This window comes from Lissotriton vulgaris, chromosome 10 (genome assembly GCF_964263255.1).
Source record: "Lissotriton vulgaris chromosome 10, aLisVul1.2, whole genome shotgun sequence".
In the NCBI taxonomy this organism is placed as follows: domain Eukaryota; kingdom Metazoa; phylum Chordata; class Amphibia; order Caudata; family Salamandridae; genus Lissotriton; species Lissotriton vulgaris.
The window spans coordinates 838971210-838989837 of record NC_141698.1 but is presented as its reverse complement, the minus strand read 5'-3'; the positions used below and the strand labels follow the sequence as shown (position 1 = coordinate 838989837).

Below are 18628 nucleotides of genomic sequence, written 5' to 3'. Positions count from 1 at the left end.
CTAACCAGTGAATCACTAAATTGGAATTTACATTCTGATTTCGTATCATGCTCTTATGCTCTGTGATCCGAATATTTACTTTGCGCTCGGTTTTGCCTATGTACAACAATCCGTATGGAAATTTTATACTGTAAATAATGTTGTGTGTGTTGAAGGTACAAGAATTACATATTTTGATGACCTCTCATGATCTGGGATGCAGGATACTATTGCATATTATTACATTATTGCAATGTATACAATTATAACCGTCACATGCCTCCCGTTTCCTCTTTTGTTTTTTTCTTAGGGCTTTCAAACGTTCCTTCAGAGTTTTTGTTCTTGTGTATGAAAATATAGATTTATTTTAAAATAATCCACGTACTTTTTTAATCTGTAAATCCAGGTAAAAAGGTGTGCACACTAGCTCAAGAGAGTCCTGGGTACCCCACGATGCCTGCTACACAATGTAGGGATTTACAGGGGGGCACCCTAGGTACCCCCTTGGGCACCAACCGTAGTCCGCGGAGGCAAGCGGGCCCCACTCAGGGTGCCCAAAGGTGCTTTCTGACAGCCTTTCCATGTCGGAAAGTCCAACACAGTAAGTCTGTCTGAAACCGACATCGTAATCCCGATGACAAAAACGCAGTCCAAAGCTGATTACGGTGTGGGTCTGACCGGCCGGAAGACTCCGAGAGCCAATCGGTACTGCATCAGAATGACTGCTCGGTTTATACTCTGTTCGCCGACATTGTAATTCGGCAGGCGGACAGCAAACTGAACATGTCAGTTGGAAAGGCTCTGACTACGAACGGAAAGCTTCTGAATAGCGGTCGGAGGTTTTCCGACCGAAATCATAATTGGCCTTTAAGAGTTCATAACCATTTGTATGCATTTATGTGCTATTCCCCTAACCCTACCTCCAGAATCCATCCCTAAAAACAAGACTTTAGATGCTGCTTTTCTGTAGCTTCGGTAGAAGGTCTGGTGTATGGTGGGTAAAGAAGGAAATAAAAAAATAGATGGAAACATAGGGGTGGAAATAATTCAATTGTAAAATGGGTTTTAACCTCAAAAAATTACAAGTGTGTTTTCCAAGTCAATATCCATAGGCAGGCAGCAAAGAACATGGAAGGTTACTTAAGCGGAAGGGTATGTAGTTTTTGCAACTTCTTTGTTAGCTTGTGACAACAGCGAGTGATACTGTAAAGAGACTTTCTAACAAGCAATATGTAGCCAATTTCATGGACGGAATAATGAGAGGTGTTTAAATGCCACTTGCAGAAGGGATATCCACAAGGAATCTTTCTCAAAATGAGTCAAACAAGTGCTTTTAAATGCGCATTGGGCCAGTAACATTGATCAAGCCTGACTATATTTTAAGACCAGTTTCGGCTATCAGCAAACAACTGCTTGGAAAAAATTAACCATCAAAAATTGAGTTGAACAGTTCTTCCTTTTGACTCAGCAACACAGTGCCTGTTTGTAACGGGAAAAGTGAAACTTCTACAGGGCAGAGTACAGCGCAAAATGAATAGGAGCCTTGGGGCTGGAGAGAGTCAAAAACAGCGTAACGAGGCGGTGGGCAGGCTGGTTTATATGAAATACTCAACGCTAGTGTAGGAAGTGCAGTGCACACAAGAAATTAAATATGAAAAGAAAAAAAAATCAATTTTGGTCATAAACACTAGAATTAGTGTGGTAATAGGTGTGCCCTAACTGAACGTTGTACATTCACAGTGCATATTTGGTCTGCCGCTGTGTGCCACTTTTCAGGCGGCATTGAAAAAGTAAGCACTGAATACAGCAAGCAACAAGATCCTTGGGGAACACCACAAGTGATGCCAGCAGATTCCAATAGGAATTGGCCCAATTTCACTTGATGCGTACAGTAATGTAGGAAGGATAAAAATCATACCAACGTAGTTCTACTGATCCTTGCTATCACAGACAGTCTATCAATCTTCAGTTGGTGAGCATCAGTGAGTAGGGACCTCCTACATCAACGAAATCTGAAAACTTAGCCTTGTTGCTGCTAGGCAGTTAATTCATGCCTGGTCTCAAAGCTGTGCAGCATTATAAATCACCGACTGCCCAAGTCACAAAGCTTAGGCTTTTACAGAGGGACATTTCCTCCAGTAGCATTACTCCTGTATTTGGAATAAAGATAGGTCCTCAATAGGATTTACAGGAGAACCTAAAATGTAAGCACGCAGTTTTATTACCTGTAGTAAATGACCAGAAGTGCTATGGGGCACAACGGACCTTTGCACCTGGAGGTACTTCGTATTACATAATGGAGCGCGGATGCTTGCACAACACCTTCTGTAATACCTAAGGCCAGGGAACACATGTCGCACCAGCATGACGTCAAGTTAACATGTCGCACTTTTAAGTTTCACAAAGGAGCACAACATGTTTTTTTTTACTCAGGCTCATAATCATTCATTCGTACTAATAGGAAACTGCAACAGCTGTACTTACAAGGCATAATATATTCCAGTTAGCATTTGCACCATGAAATCAGGGGACACGGATATTCTGCTCTTTCCACCCTTGTACTTTCTTACATGCTGGCGAGGATATCCGCAAACACAAATCCTAAAATAAAAAGAAGTCAAACATATTAAATAATAGAAGATATGAAGATGCTCTTTAGCATATTAAGCCTTCTAGCATGCAACCAGTAATGTCCTGCACATTAACGTATTAATATACTGCTATGCTTAAGAACGCTTGCCCTGCACCAGCCAGGCTCAGCGCTCTCCTCGGCTCACTCCTTATCTAGCGTGTGCTAGAATGAACATTTTGAAAATAAAAATAGCATGTCTTACAGTTAGGGGAACAGATTGTGTTAGATAAAGCCTATCAAAATGTGTTCAACAAAATTGAAAGTCATACATCTTAAAACAAAATATTATTATAAAACTTATGCTTCATCAAGCCGTAGACAGTTCAAAGGAATGATTTTGAGCTCTCTGCCCTATAGGCCTGCACCGACCTCTCCAGTGGGATCAGTAAACACTTTGCAAAGGGTCAGACCCTGTCACGAATTCCAACCAGTTGGTACTGGCACATGACGGTTTTGCAGGTAGCCATAGCAGAAATATATTTTGATCACTTAAAACTAAAACCTGCCCTCTCAAACTAATTTTTTTCTAAAGAAAAAACTCCATGCTATTTGTATTCTTTCTAGAGATCTCCATCGGCTGGGTAAAGTCATTTCCTCTACACGCCAAGTCGCACCTATTCACTATTTTGTTGATCACTTCAACGGAGTACGGGGAACAGAGTTGACTAACCCTACTCTCCCCCTCAAAAACCCCAAAACATACTTTCTATAACAATGTCAAAAGAGTGAAGATATCATGCAACAGCACAATATGGTGGGCGGGAGAAAGTGCTCAGCTTCAAACAGATTGAAGAGTTCATAAATGTGTCTGCTTTTTTAACTGCAAACGTTTTCCACACCTATCAAAAGACAAGTCCCATCATCGCCTTTTTGGAACATCTCAAAGCCTATAGAATGAATTACTGCAAATAACAAAAGTTCTATTTTTATAAAAGTTCGATTTCATGCCACGAGTCACATAGATTTGTTGAGCAGTTTTTCTTTGTCTGCACCAGAGGAAAAACTCTACGGGGACTAAAATTAGAAATGATTCTTCAGGATCACACCCAATGACTTTGTGAGCACCCACCAGGAAAACACTGCACTTTAACCGAAGTGCTGACAAGTTTGGTGCACATTCGTATAGCACCACCACGATTACTAAAAGTGTAATAAATCCTTTTCCCAAGGACGAACTACCTTAACTGGAGACGCACGATGTATAGTCACTAAAAACACTTTATTAATGGTACTTTGAGGTTGCTTCTGCTTGTAAGACGCATAAAATGCACTGTTCGTGATCAGAGCAAAGATGTAGCAGATGGTTTCCTCTGCTCAAAACACATTTTTAAAAACCTCTGACATTATATAAAATTACCCTTTTAAGTGCTGTTTTCTTTACGAAATAACAACTAGAAATGCCTGAAATTTCAACAGTTACTAAAACCATCAATATCTCTTGCCCCTGACATAAAGACCAGAACTTAAACACCAAACACACCACTTACAACAACACAACATTAGTAAGAGTAAATTATAGACGTGTACACATCTAGTAATAAATAACGACATTTACTCAAACAAAGAAGTGGCAAATCCTTAGCAACATCATCCATAATTGTAATGCTGAGGTGAAATATAATGTTACCAGTGATGTCATCAGATGTGTCCTGTGTCACATCAAGCTTGAGGTTGAAAGCAGGGCCTTTGGTGGGCGTATTATGGTTTTCATATCAGGGGCACGAGTTATGGTAGTGTACCGAACCATAACTGGCCAATTACATTGTTTTGTTAGGTTTAATTCTGCAACCATACGTAAACATTAGCTGTGTTTTTTATGTAATACGTATATGTTACTGTTAGAAATGGGATTTCTTGTCGGCTAAGGCTTGCGCCAAAGCCAGGCCGAAACCACCATTCCTAAGTTAGGGTAAGGAAGTCACCCGCCAAGACATCCCCTGCTCACCCTCTTGGTAGCTTGGCACGAGCAGTCAGGCTTATCTCAGAGGCGATGTGTAAAGCATTTGCGCACGCACCCACCAGCAACAACATCTAAAGCCCCCCACAAAAGGAACTCCACACAAGGTATATGTAAATATAGCCTTTGTATTGCAAAACACATTAGATAGAAACACACATACTTTACAATGTGCCAACAGGCACGGGCAGAATTTACAGGGGAATATGTACAGGACAGGGCCACAGGCACCACTGTCAGGAATATGCACTTAGTAGAACTAGCACTTAGAACGTATAACAATCAGAAGCTTCACACATGATGTATAGAAGATTCAGAGGTGGAGGAAAGACACATGATGTATAAACATACATTCAGCGGTGTAAGGAACAAGGCACATGACGCATCAAAACACATTCAGAGGTGCAGCACAGGAGAACACATGATGCATAAACAACACATTCATAGGTGTAAGGAACAAGGCACATGACGCATCTAAAACACATTCAGAGGTGCAGCACAGGAGAACACATGATGCATAAACAACACATTCAGGAGGTGTAATGAACAAGGCACATGACACATTTAAAACACATTCAGAGGTGCAGCACAGGAGAACACATGATGCATAAACAACACATTCAGAAGTGTAAGGAACAAGGCACATGACGCATCTAACACACATTTAGAGGTGCAGCAAATAACAATTCGCAGAATCCACAATAGCACAGAACTTACATCAAAATCCAGGTTGCGCCACTGCGCCAAAACCTAAATGTAGCAGCTGCCCCCTACTTGCAGGGCAGCTGAGGGACAAGACAGGGCCTAAACGCTGCAGCTGGCACTAAGTGCTGGGCAACTGGGGAAGGCCAGGGTAGGGATGAAGCAGTGCGTCTCACTCCTAAGTTCACAGTACATATCCCTAGAAAAGCAACACCTAAACGGTGCAGCTGCCCACTATATGCTGGGCAGCTAGAACAAAACTGCGGCAGGGGCTTTCGCTAGCCCTCAGAACAAAACTGCGCCAAGACGTGATAGCCCTCTAGGCTCTAAAACAATGTGTCCTCAAATGTTGGAGCGGCCCGCTGCCATCGTGGGCCGCTCTAAAGGCACCAGCTACACTGTGCCTCGTCGGAGCCCGTAGGCTCGATAAAAAATGGGGGCCCGTGGTGGGAGAAGGAAATAGGCCTGCTAAAACGTTGGGGCGGCCCACTGCTATCCGGGGCCGCCCGACATGTAACTGAGCCACTGTGCATCGAAAGCACCACGATGCCTACCCAGAGCTTCTCCCCGCAGCCACTCCACACTTACCGGGCTGTTCTCTGGCCGGGGGCTCCTCCGGGCGGCCATAGGTCAACTCCTGGCGCTTGCGGTGGGGGCAGGCACCGGCAATGTGCCTTGCGCCCCCACCTGCTGTCCACTGCTGCTTGCTGGCGCCCTTCTTCACTGGGTCCCCCATCTCGGGACCGGGACTCCAGGAAAGGTGCCTGCTGGGTCCGGCTCGGCTTCTTTTCTCTCTCAGCCCGACACCAGGGGTGTGGGGGAGGGGCGGGACTTCACTTCCGGGGCTCCCTCCAGCACATGGGAGCCCCGGGCTGCAGGGAGGACATCAGTCGGCCGGCTTCGTTTCTTTCTCGGGGACGGCGGGCGGGACTTCCTTCGGCAACCCGGAAGTCCCACCTACTGCCAGGCACAATGCTGCCTGACTTCCGGTTTCAACATGGGCCGCGGCGGTGAATCACAGGGGGTAATACCGAGGGGTGGGCACCCTCGGTAAGCATTTAAAATGCACAAGCGAGGTGGGCACTCGCTAAGGACCATATAAACGGGGTGGGCACCCGTAATTAAATAAATAAATGCGAACAAAGACGCAGGGTGGCACCTGCGCGCTCGGGGGCAAAAAAAGGGCAGGAGCGCTTCCCTCCTTGGGAAAACGATAGCGCTCTGCCCAGTAATGAGAAATGAAGCGCCCTCAGACAGCACCAGGGCCCTCTGGGATGACCCCTTAAGCAACCAGGGCTCCAGCAACCATGTTCTCTTGGGTAAAGAAGGAATCCTGGGGTAGGGAAAGGGGAGCAGGCAGCTCCTACCAAAGAAAAAGTCCTCCAGTCCCCCCAGGTCCAAAAGAAGTCCATCAGCAATCCAGGGGCTGGGCAGGGCCCAGGGAGGCAAGCCTTCCCCTGGGCCCAAGCAGCAGCACGCCCCTGGTTGATTCCAGTCAGAAACAAGAACATTTGACAAGAGGTCACAGCCTCCTTTTATACAGAGAAATCCTTTGTCTAAAGGTGCAGGGTGGGGGAATAACCAATCGCAGCTGGTCTGGGAGCACCCTTGATGTGCTCAGCCCCTCACTCTATTCACTGGCAGGGCTAGGGACATTAGACGCACCACACGGGGCGGAGCCAGCATTGTGTGGGTAAAGCCCAGCCCTATTCAGGACCCAGGTGCACCACTCCCTCACATCACACATGCTAATTCAGACCCCCCAGGATATAGCGGCATGGATTCGCAAATTTAGCGGCACAAATATGGAAATTTAGCGGCACAAATATGGAAATTTAGCGGCATTTTTGCGGCACTTTATTTTACTCATAATCATTAATTTTCAGCCTTAAATCAATGGAAACTGTTTTAGCAGAGTATTCTGCTTTGAATAGGTGACCTGGAGAATGAAACAGAGGAAGCAGCCCACAGGAGAAGGATTTTATCCCTTGGAAATGCAATTCTCCATTTACTTTAGTATAGGTTGAGTATGTATTACAGTGTTTAGAGGTACAGGAGATGAATGTTTGGCTGAACCCATTAACATGGATTGCAGTTCTCTTTATGATTTATTTCTCACCTGTCCATTCCCTCTCCGCTCATTTGATTTGTTTCTATTCCCTCCCTCTCACCTGTACCACCTTTCTCTTTGAGCTTTCTCACAGCAGTCTTTAAATATCGCCTTTATAACACCTGCCTCCTACTCTACGTCTCTGTCTCTTTCGACTGTCTCCTACTCACCTATCTCTTACCTGTCTCTTAGATGTTTCTTTTCTACCCTGTCACGTCTCTGAAGTGTTTTTCTGGCCTGTCTCTTTTTTAGCCCTTTTCTCACGCCTGTCTCCTCTCTATGCCTCTATTGCTCCTTTCTCATGTATATGCCTGTCACATCTCTGTCTTTCCCACTCTGTCAGGAGTATCTTTTTGGCTCTTGTATTACAACTTATTTCTTGTCTCTCTTTCTCTCACACCTGTAACTACTGTTCCAACATATATTGCTTCGTCTCGATTTTAACGTTCTCATCTGCCTGTCTCAACTCTGTCTTTCCCTCTGTCAGCTGTCTCTTTTTCGTCTGTCTGTCTTACATTTCTCTCTTGTCTCTCTCACGCCTGTCTGTCTCTATCTCTCAACCCATATCTCTTTATCTTTCCATCTCTCTCTGGTGTTGCTTAATTTTTCTTTCTCTCTCTCACACACATGCTTCCGAATCTCACCTATCTGTTGTGTCTTCTTCCTCTCTTCTGGTCCATCTGTTGCTCCCTCATTCCTGTCAACACTTCTTCTCTCTCTACTCTCTGCTGTTTTTCCCCTCTCCCCTGACTGTTTAGGGCATGGAGGCGCCTTTTGCCGGGCCTACTCAATCAGCAACAATAAATGATGTTGCATAGTTTTTTTTTAACTTCAGTTTACCACTGTGCTAGGTTTTTACTTTAGATGCACGCTGCAAAAGCAGCTCATCTCATATACCATGTGCCACAAATGGTAGCATTTAGTTTCGGTGCAGTGTGGTTTCACCGCTGAATGTTTGTCATGTTAATATTGGCCACGAGTTAAAAAAAAAAAGTTCTGGAAGGCCCAGTTCAGCATTCCTGACACTACTTTGGCGATCTCCTAGGAAAGGGATCGCAAGGGTAGTGCCAGGGGTAGCAAGGGGCAAACTAAGGTTTGCAAAAGTTACCCCTGGCGGCGCCTAAATGACGCCCATAACTCCGTGAATGCTCATTTTTTACTATTTTCTCTTTGAAAGTTTATGCTTTCCACCTCACTGTTACTTTTGTATTTAAAATATTTTCGTTTCCATTGCACATACTAGCAAAACAGTACATTGCTCGCTTGCCAAAGCCAACCCTAATCAGACCTCCCAGGATATAGCGGCTTTTGTAAAAATGCCGCAATTTGTACAAAAGTGCCGATTTCGCGGGCACTTTTGTAAAAATCGCAGCATTTTTACAAAAGTGCCGATTTCGCGGCAAATCGCGAAATCGCGAAAGCCTGGAGGGTCTGGCTAATCTCCACACTCACCACCGGGCAGACCCATCCAGACTCCTGGAGCCAGGTTCACCAGCCAGCTCCAGCCAATCACGTGCCAGCACACTCACTGCACACGCACACCCATGTCTAGAAGCAGCAATTCCACACTAGACACATTCACGACGCACATATCATTGCGCAGCATTCAATCACACGAGTCCGCATATACCACACTCGAGCCTGCACACCACACGCATCAGGAACTACCAGGGACACATACATTCCCCATGCATTCCTATGGGAGGGCAGGCCTATCTCCACACACGCACTAAGAGTGCGCACTCACTTTCCACTGGGACACAGTGAAAGTGCGCAGAAACCAAGAATCACCATAAATATTTAATAACACCAGGCAAAAAGTTCCGGGGTGAACCTGCCAGAAGGGCCAAGTCCAACAGTTACAGAAGTGCAACTATGCCTCTCTTAAAGTTGATGCCAGCATAATAGAAAGTCCAATTCTTGTATTTTCTAAAGTTAGAGAACATCTAAGATAGTGCAAAATGATAAAAGGGGAACCAAATTATTCTTTAAATGCCAATATAATGGTATTTACCATAAGAGATTTTTCTCCTCATACAACTCTGAAAGTGTTGAATAGATAATATTTACATTTTTTTACACGCCGATATTTGGTTATTCAATAACTTTTCTTGGTCATCACATTTGGTTTCTTGCTGATAAAATCAATAAACTCCGTTTAGAAAAAAAAACACAGTGTAGTCCAGGCATGGCATTTTTTTGTACTTTTCCCTATACATTGCTATATGAAGATCTGTGCACCGACTGTGGATTCTCTCTATTATAAACTGTAGGGAAAAAGAAAAAAAAAAGTTTTTGCAACGCAAAAAAATAATTGTTTGTTGAACATTCATGTAAATTAAAGTATGTTTATTTAAATGTACAATAAAAGAAAAAAGTGCTACAGCCTTAACTCGCCGTCAAATTAAACTTTTCTTACTTTGAATATATATAATTATTTTTCCAAAGTTTAATTTGAAAAAAAAACTCACCTAAAGCAGAAATCTTATAATTTATTATTATATGTTACAATTATTGAAAGTGTTGTATAGAATTATTTAAAAATAATCTATTTGTATTTCAATACAAATTAATGTTACCTTGATTTACACTGAAAAGGTTAACATGTTAAAATAAAATAATGAATTTCTTTTTAGATCATGTTTTACAATTAAATGATTATTATTTATATTGATAACTATTTGACATTATTTAATTCAACATTTTCTACAGGGTTCTATTTTAAGCCTGTACTGGCTTTATTTTCTACGGGAGGGTGTTGCAGTACCAGTGAGATGGTGCTGGAGTACATTTACTACTGTTTTGGTGTCTTTTTTGCAAGTGGAAACTACAGAAGTGCAATGTATAAATAGGAGTGGTCTTACTCTTTTGTTTGTGTAGTAAATATTCCCCATTTTGCAGCTATTCCCCCATTTATTACTAATAAAAACACCTACTTATGTGATGACTCTGCAGTTGGGGTGGAGATCTCCGCACAGAAAAGATAGGTTTGCGAATAGCATTTTCATTACTTGCATTAGTACTATTGAAGTATTACAAAACGTACTACAAAAATACCATTCGTGAGTAGGCCCTATAGTGTTTTGCACAAGTGTGTGCTGTGTAGGATAATGCTACGTGGCACATTCAGTCACCTCCAAATGTTCCATTTCTGCTTCAGAAGTAATACGTGAATATAATTAGCACTACTGACGTAACACTCGCTGAATTGACTTTATGATGCTAAAAGCAAAGGTGGGAATTTTACCGACTTCCAAAGGATGAATCGTATATGGGATTTCAATCTGCAGCTCCCTAGGCAATGGTGAAGCACCAACGAATACACTTCTAGCGCCGCCAGTCCTTTAGAAAACTGCTTCTGAGCTCAAGTGATTGAACCGTCAGCTCCCACTGACGCATCTTTATCTTCATATACGTCAGTCACTGACAAGTAACGTGGGAGCTCTGGCAGGAGTGATGAGCATGTGTTCAAGCAAATAACAGACTGCAGTTATTATCTTTAATTTGTCTTGTCAGCTTTCTTGTATTAATGTTTCAGACAGCAGACACTCAGTTTTCTGGGGAGCATCAAAGACAGCCAGTAGGCAGCTCACGGAGCACATGGAGGGTACACACCGCTTCCCTTGCTCGTCAAATTTGCTGAAACTGAATGCTGCACAGCCAATCACCATCTCCTAACCAGCTGCTCGTGCCCACATATGGCGTGGATGTACGAGCCCAGAAGAAGTGGGAAAACCCACCGGCTTGAATAAAAGGGACAGGCTCAGAAGGACACCGCGGCACCAATTGCTGTCAGAAAAGTAATTTGGAAGCGAGCCAGACACGTGCAGGTTAACTGAAGAGGCTTGTTACTAGTAGATGCACAAACTTCGGTTTGCAATAATTATGGAGAAAATCTGCCTTTTAATGAGGTCATAAAAATTAATGCAGCATAAAATACTTTCTCTGCGGAACTTCTGCATAGTAGCTTTGTGCATAACCCCTCCCAGGCGGCGAGTTCGCCACCCTCCCCCTTCCTTGCCGCCTTGTCATCCTGCATCCCTTTCATTCCAGGGACAGCCTATTATGGTGCATAGAAAGGCTGCAGTTTATTTTAGAACAAGGATTATACATCTCGCAACTTACTGGTTGGTCATTTGCAACCCATTTTACTTTAAAACACACATTGTCCTCCCAATGCTTGGCTCTGTCCTTGGATGACAGCACTACCCTGCTCGAGGGTCCCCTTTATGCAAGTGTCTCAGTGTTTGTGGGTCTAATCTTTCCTTGCTACCGACTCTGTGGGCATACGTTAGGTCCGGCCCGGGCAGCTAGAGCTGTTCCGCTTGCCCTGAACCCTTGCTGGCCACTCGCCTGCTCCTCAGTGCCCCTGCCATGTGTCATCCCAAAAACACTGTACGAGCAGCTCTTCTACTCTGTCTGTGGTTGTGTGCGGTCATTTTCTCACCCTGTGTCCATGCCATGAGGCATCCAACATCATGAGCAGCTCTTCTACATATGTTACTTTGCCGTCCGGGTATTTCTCTGGGTTGCCTCCACCTTCCCCACTTCCCACCGACTCTGCGGCAGCGACGACCGCTTCTTTTGGCGTGGGTGGGTGGGATTCTTAGGCGAAGGGTCTTTGTTTGGCCAAAAGGGGGGCCCCATCCCCTTTTGACTCCTTTGACCGCTTGCCACCCTCCACTGTAATTGGGTGGCTAGCGGTCTGACGGGGGACTAATATGGTGTGCGTCTCTTTCGCTGGATTTTCTGGGTGCTCCCGCCTTCGGGATGCGTTCCGCACGAGCCCCTACGAGGTCCAGCTTCGCCTTCCCGGCACGTGTTTCAACACACAGCTGCAGCCATTCAGTGTACAATTCAAATTAAATGATCGGAGAGGAGGAAACCAAAAAGTCAAGATGCCATGGTCTACAGTTACAATATTCAATCGCTATCTTTTAAGCTGATCAAAAGTGTGAATGCCAGTTACAAGCAACAATGGCTGACGGGGTTTGATCCATTGCCACTCTATTAGTATAGAGACTAGAGTAATCTCCCTTTTTAGTATCACTATAGTATACTAAATTTATTTTTGGCTCATTGTACCTATTTAAAGAAGTTGATCATCCACAGATCTATAGGGGGAGGATGTCTTGCCTAAAATCTGTAAAACTGTCAGCTTGGGTAGTACAATTCATGGAGTACAGGGCATACAGATAATCTTAAAATGCTTCAGAAATCCGCACAATCGTTTTGTCATCTCAGATTAATTTTTTTTACTTTAATTTGATTATATTTCCATGTGTCACAGTTTTACAATTTGGACTTGGGAAAGGACTTGCAACATTGTCAAGGGGGTGTGTGCTAGAACATAAAACAATATTTAATGCCAATGGAACAAATATTCAGGTTCGTCAGAAAACTAACTTTGCATAAAATAGTCACAACACAGTCTTCGACATTCGATCTGGATTTGGTCTACAAAAAACATCGGAGTTCCTCAACCCTGCTTTTTAGAAGCAATAATGGTGTGAAAATAAACATGAACAATCCCTCCGTGTCACTTTCCAACACATGTGGGTGTGGAATCTCTCACATTTTATGTAGAAATGAACGATCAATGCTTGAGCAGCCGACCCAAGGGACGATGCAAGCATTCGGAGGCGGAGACACGTGCTTTATTTATTTTGTGTGAGCTATGATCTTGGACTGAACGAGTTTAGGTTTGGAATTACGAGATGCTTCTTAAAGGGCTTGTCTTTACTGAAGCGCAGCACTTGCTCCTTGTGCAGCACTAATTTCAAAGCCCAGGTCTGATTTCAAATTGTGACTGGGCCCTGTATGTGAATTATGGCCAGTAGCCTGAAAAGCTCCATCCATTGCTGTCACGTAGCCATGTTACTCAAAGTAGTTTGTATCAGAGACGATGTCTAAGCTGCAAGTACGCGATACTCTTGTTTGTTGATCAAATCAAGCATCTCAACTAATGAGCAACAATCTAAAAGCACTATCTGTTAACAGCTGAATGCAATGGTTGCACTTTCGTCCAGAAGTATTAGGGAAGAAATTCCTACAGCCACTACATTGATTAACACGAAAGCGTATCAAGTGGAAGCAGGCATCTCCTTCATTAGTCACTGATTGGAGGAAAAAGCCATGTTGCACAAAACACCTCCAGAAAGACAGAATATCCAAGTAGAGGATTGTGGAGGAACATGTCACTCACAAAAATATGGAAAGGAGTAGAGGATGACTGCTTAGGAGCAGGAATCCTGGAGATGGAGCCAGGTTCCAAAGAGAAGGAGCCATGTTCCAGGAGCAAGTAACCCATAGTTGCCAAGTTTTCAGATTGCTTATGTGTGACTTTTCATAGTTTCATTTTACTTACGAGTGATTTCAACAGTCAAATATGTGACTCTTTAAGTGACATATTCCAAGCAATTAAAGCCCACAGAACGAGATAAATATCACAAATGATGCCATTTTAAGCACCAAGAAGCCCTAAAAAGATCTTGAAACTACAGCACAACCCCTGAAATGGAAGGTCACTATCCTACTGCAGCAGAGTGCAGAGATGAAAATAAGACATACCCTCCAGAATGTGACAGAGACATTGCGCCATTGCGATTATCATGAGTGACTTCAGTGCTGAATGCAGCTGGATGCATCCGTGCATCCGATCTCCGCGGGCAGTGAATGCCAGGCTGAGCTTGAGAGCATGTTCTTTGGCTGGACTGGACAGGGGTGGAACTGGTCTGTAGCAAGCGGTGCTAATTGTACTAGGCTGACAAGTGAGTCTGTTGGGGGTGATAGGCCTGGCTTGGGCCTTCCCCTGCAGCAGGACAGACGTCTACTCTTCGCCGCTGCAGAGTAGAGCTGGCCAGCTAGTGATTGCCTTGTTCTGCATGGTCTTGAGTCATGGTGTTTCCTGTTGTTGGAGGGTGGGGGTGTAGTCCTGATCAATGTTCCCTCTAAATTTTTTCCTCTGTGTGTAGCAGTGTAAGGTCTATGTGCGCTGCAACCTAAGCTATGTGCACCAGTAACCAGGCGCGCGAGTGGGTGCAGTGCCAAATATCACTCCAAACTTTTGCATAAAAAAGTGAAAAGACAGTGCATTTCCTCACATGCAGAGCCACGTGAACGGTGTTAAAGGCAGGTTTGAAACCATCCCACATAGCAATTTGAAACCTTAGCAACTATGTTGCTGCATTTCTTTTCTTAATAGAGCTGGGCTGCGGGGTCGTTGTGTGCATTTGTTCAAGTTTTCATGTTAATTTCAGCTCATGATGGGCGCTGCTATTAACATGAAAACTTTAACAAATGCTCTCTTTGAGCAGGAAAAACACAATTATAATAACGTTATTAAAATGTTACTTTTCGCAGTTTCAGGGTTGGGTGAGGGTAGGGCCTCATCAGGCTTTCGACTAACACATTTTAATGCTAGTGTCCGCATCACTGCATTAAAATGCATTGGTCACGTATTCTAGCGCCCCTCTGACAATACTGCAATAGAGGCACACTGTCAATGAGGCAGCACCAGCATGGTAAAATTCTCTAACATATGAGAGCATGCAACTGTGACTTCAAATGTAAAATGCTATGCGTCAGAGATATAATATTCATGAACAGCGCTGAGCAGGAAGGCCAGAATTTAACAGATCAATTAGCCATGCCCCAACCAGCCTTCCTGTGAGTCTACTCTGGGGGTATATAACAACAAGGAGACAGACAGGGAGAGTTATAGGACACTCCTATTCCCCGGTTGAATCTAATAAACAAAAAAAGAGTGTTCTATGGTTTTCGAAAAGACCACAAAAGGAGCAAAAGAAACTAGCCTCACTTAGGTTAGTTAAGAAAGCCCTCACTCACCAACCTGGTGGTGACATGCTTCATCATTGGGCCCCACTAAAGAGGCAGAGTGCCTCTTAAGTGTGCTTCGACGCCAGATTTACTGCGGAGTGGGTTTTTTTGTGAGTTCAGGCGTGCAGTGAGAATAAAGTAAAGTTAAATGGTGGTGAGGGATTAAAAAATGTCTTCAGTGTATCCAAAAATTATTTATTAATTGATCACTAGGACATAAGTAAAAACATTAGTGTAGGAAATTAGTCCACAATTAGCTGTGTGGTTATTTCCAAAATTAACAAATTCTAACAGGAGGGGGGAGAGAGAGAGTCAGTGGATTCAGTCTCCCGGGTTATATGAATAAACAAAGTGGAATCCACTCAGAGTGATAGTGATCCCTAGAGTGATGGGGAACACACAGTGTTGTTTAAATGCCCCTCACACACCAACAGGCCCCTTGGTGTCATGCTTCATCATCGGGGCCTTCGCACCCCTCTACGGGATGCGGCGTGCTACGACTCGCGGATACGCAGGAGCACTTGGAGTGAACTATGTGTAGGGGTGTGTGTTTGTTACAAAGGTGTGAGTGAGGTGAGGTGAACAAAAAAGTGAATGGTTAAAAAATACCTGGCACGTGGGAGGAAAAAATACTTTATTTAAATCCCCGGCTGGTATTATTAAAACAAAAGTGCAGGGCGTGGTTTAAATAGATACATATTAGGGTATCCAGACCACTGTATCAAGATGTCAACATGTTTCGGAGGTCACAGCCCCCTTCTTCAGGACAAGGGTTAATGCACTTACCCTCCCCTTACTCACATGTAAAATGTAAAAGTGTTATTACAAATTTTTACCACAAAGTGTAATGTTCCTAACAATGTTTTTATGTTAGTGAGTGTCGTTGCGCCCAATTGGCGTAAGAACCTGTGGAAACAAAATCATAGATAAACATACAAATCTATAATTCACAAGCTACTGGAGAAGAAACAAGCTTCTCTGCAAAACATCAGGGTGAACCAAAAATAATGGGACCCTGGAAAAGAAAAACACAAGGGCACTACATACAAACATACACACACAACACCAAAATTGCTCTCTGCTCAGATGGAAGGAGAGCAAACATAAAGAAAGAAAAGTCTTACTTAAAGTTCCCAACTACAAGACTTCATGAGCCTAAGCGTATATTGGGGAATCCTTCCTTTCTAATCAGAAACAACCTATAAAACATCAATGTCAGGGGTTCAGTTGAAAAACTCGGTAATCAATACACCAATAGTACAGAAAACGACTGCTTCTCTCTGAGGTCAATAACTCACGGTTACTGCAACAGCTAATCGCCTGCCTTCCCTCAACGCGGCTCCGATAGATTCAAGGCCCTTATATATACTGTCCCAGTAGGTAATTAGTGCCGGTAAATTGGTTAATGCAGCCCGGGGGAATGCCCAAATACGGAGATAATGATCTCCGAGCGTCCGGTGTTGCGGTAGCGCTGCTCACTGCTTCGACGCGCATGCGCATTCCAACTCAAGCGGCACGCATGCGCGGTAAGCGAAGCTACCGCGCATGTGCCGAAGGAGACGCTATGTTGTAATGCGAAGCGGTCGATTTCACAAATAACAGCCTATGCTAGTTAATGAACGGCGCCTCGGTGGAAAATACGAGGCAGTGCATTTAACAAATAGCAGCCTATGCTAACTAAGAATAGGCGCCTCGGTCGATTTTACAAATAACAGCCTATGCTAGTTAATGAACGGCGCCTCGGTGGAAAATACGAGGCAGTGCATTTAACAAATAGCTGCCTATACTAGCTAAGAATAGGCGCCACGGTGGTGAATCAACTACATTTAGGAGGTTTAAGGACAACAGTCTATAAGTTTTTCGCAGGGCTCAAAGGATGGTAATAGTTTAAGAGGGTGTCAAAGGAGGCTTGTCTTTCAAGGAGAACTCAAGAAGCATGGTCCCTACTGATAGGTGATACGTCATACATCAGAGCTAGGGAGTATCATTTTTTTTTTTGATAGTATCATTTTTTGATAGTGAATTGACCCAATGGGAACCTTCATTCATGTTAGTTAGATGTAACCCCAAGTGTAAATCAGCTGTCAATGATAGATGATCAGGTAAGGGTTATCTGAGAAGGTTCCACGGAATAGAATCATTGAGTCCAGTGGTGTCGGTTCCCAACCGGAACACCCACCGTTGCTCTTTTTCCAGGAGACCCACCTCTGAGGGTAGTTGTTCTATTATCGTCCACTGTAGCTCATTCACACAGTGTTGATATTCGATGAAGTGGGTTGACATCTTGGTTGTGAGTTTCTTACACCTGATGTTACTCTTATGTTCATTCAGTCTCACTCTCACAGGTCTGGTGGTCATCCCCACATATTCTTTTCCACATGGACATGCAATCAGGTAAACAACATTTTTACTGTTGCAGTTCGTAAATGCACGTTGTTCCCATTGTGTCCCATTGGCGAAGGTTAAGTTCTGGCTCTTTTTTGTAAGATGGCAGTTATTGCAGTTGCCACACGGGTAGTGCCCATGTACGCCCTGCAGCCTTGTCTGATCCCTTATAGGAGGGGTGGTCTTGTGTGAACGAGTATATCTCTCAAGTTCCTGCCCCTTCTATGTGCAAAGAGGGGTTTCTCCAGGGTCAGGCCACCACTCGTTAAAGTGCGCCAATGTTTATTGACCAATTTTGTCACTTGGTTACTGACCGGACTGTATGTGGTGACACAAACTGTCCTGTTTTCGGCGTCATCTCTTCGTGGGTTATCCTCCAGAAGAGCCTCACGGTTGTTATTTCTTGCTCTTTTGAAAGCTTTTTTGATCACAGTCTCCGGATATTTCCTCTGTCTCAGTTTTACACTGAGATCCTTGGCCTGGGTTTTATATCTGGCAACATCACTACAGTTCCGCCGGAGGCGTAGGAACTGTCCATAGGGAAGGTTCTCTCTCAGATGACGTGGATGAAAGCTGTCGAATCTGAGGAGACAGTTCCTAGCCGTTGGTTTAAAGTGAGTTTCTGTTTTTAAGATGCCAGCTTCATGGTAAATATTTAAATCCAAGAAGACCATGCTGGTATTCGATGTCTGATGAGTGAATTTCAAAAAGGCATTTTGATTGTTTAGCCAATTGATGAATTCAGTTATCGTGGTTTCATTTCCTTCCCAGATAACCAGGATATCATCAATGTACCTCCGCCAGGTGCGGATCCTCGCCCTATACGGGTTGTCTGGATGCAGGATTTTTGCAGATTCCAAATGGTGGACATACAGTCCGGCCAGACTAGGGGCAAATGTGCTGCCCATACCGGTCCCATGTTTCTGCCAGAAGAGAGTGCCCTCATATTCGAAAAAGTTTTTCATGAGTGCCAAAGAGATGCACTCCATTACTACATTCCGTGGTGTGTGGTATTCCCAATTCG

The 18628-nt window shown here is 43.9% G+C and overlaps 1 protein-coding gene across 2 annotated transcripts in view; it reads right to left on the bottom strand.

The window, feature by feature from the left end:
- Positions 1-18628, bottom strand: part of HYCC1 (hyccin PI4KA lipid kinase complex subunit 1) — a 421923-nt gene that overhangs the window by 51983 nt on the left and 351312 nt on the right. For both annotated transcript variants that reach the window (XM_086941769.1, XM_086941768.1), the window contains exon 8: positions 2464-2580. In XM_086941769.1, coding sequence (XP_086797895.1) covers positions 2464-2580 — 117 coding nt within the window. The remainder of the gene's footprint in view (positions 1-2463; positions 2581-18628) is intronic.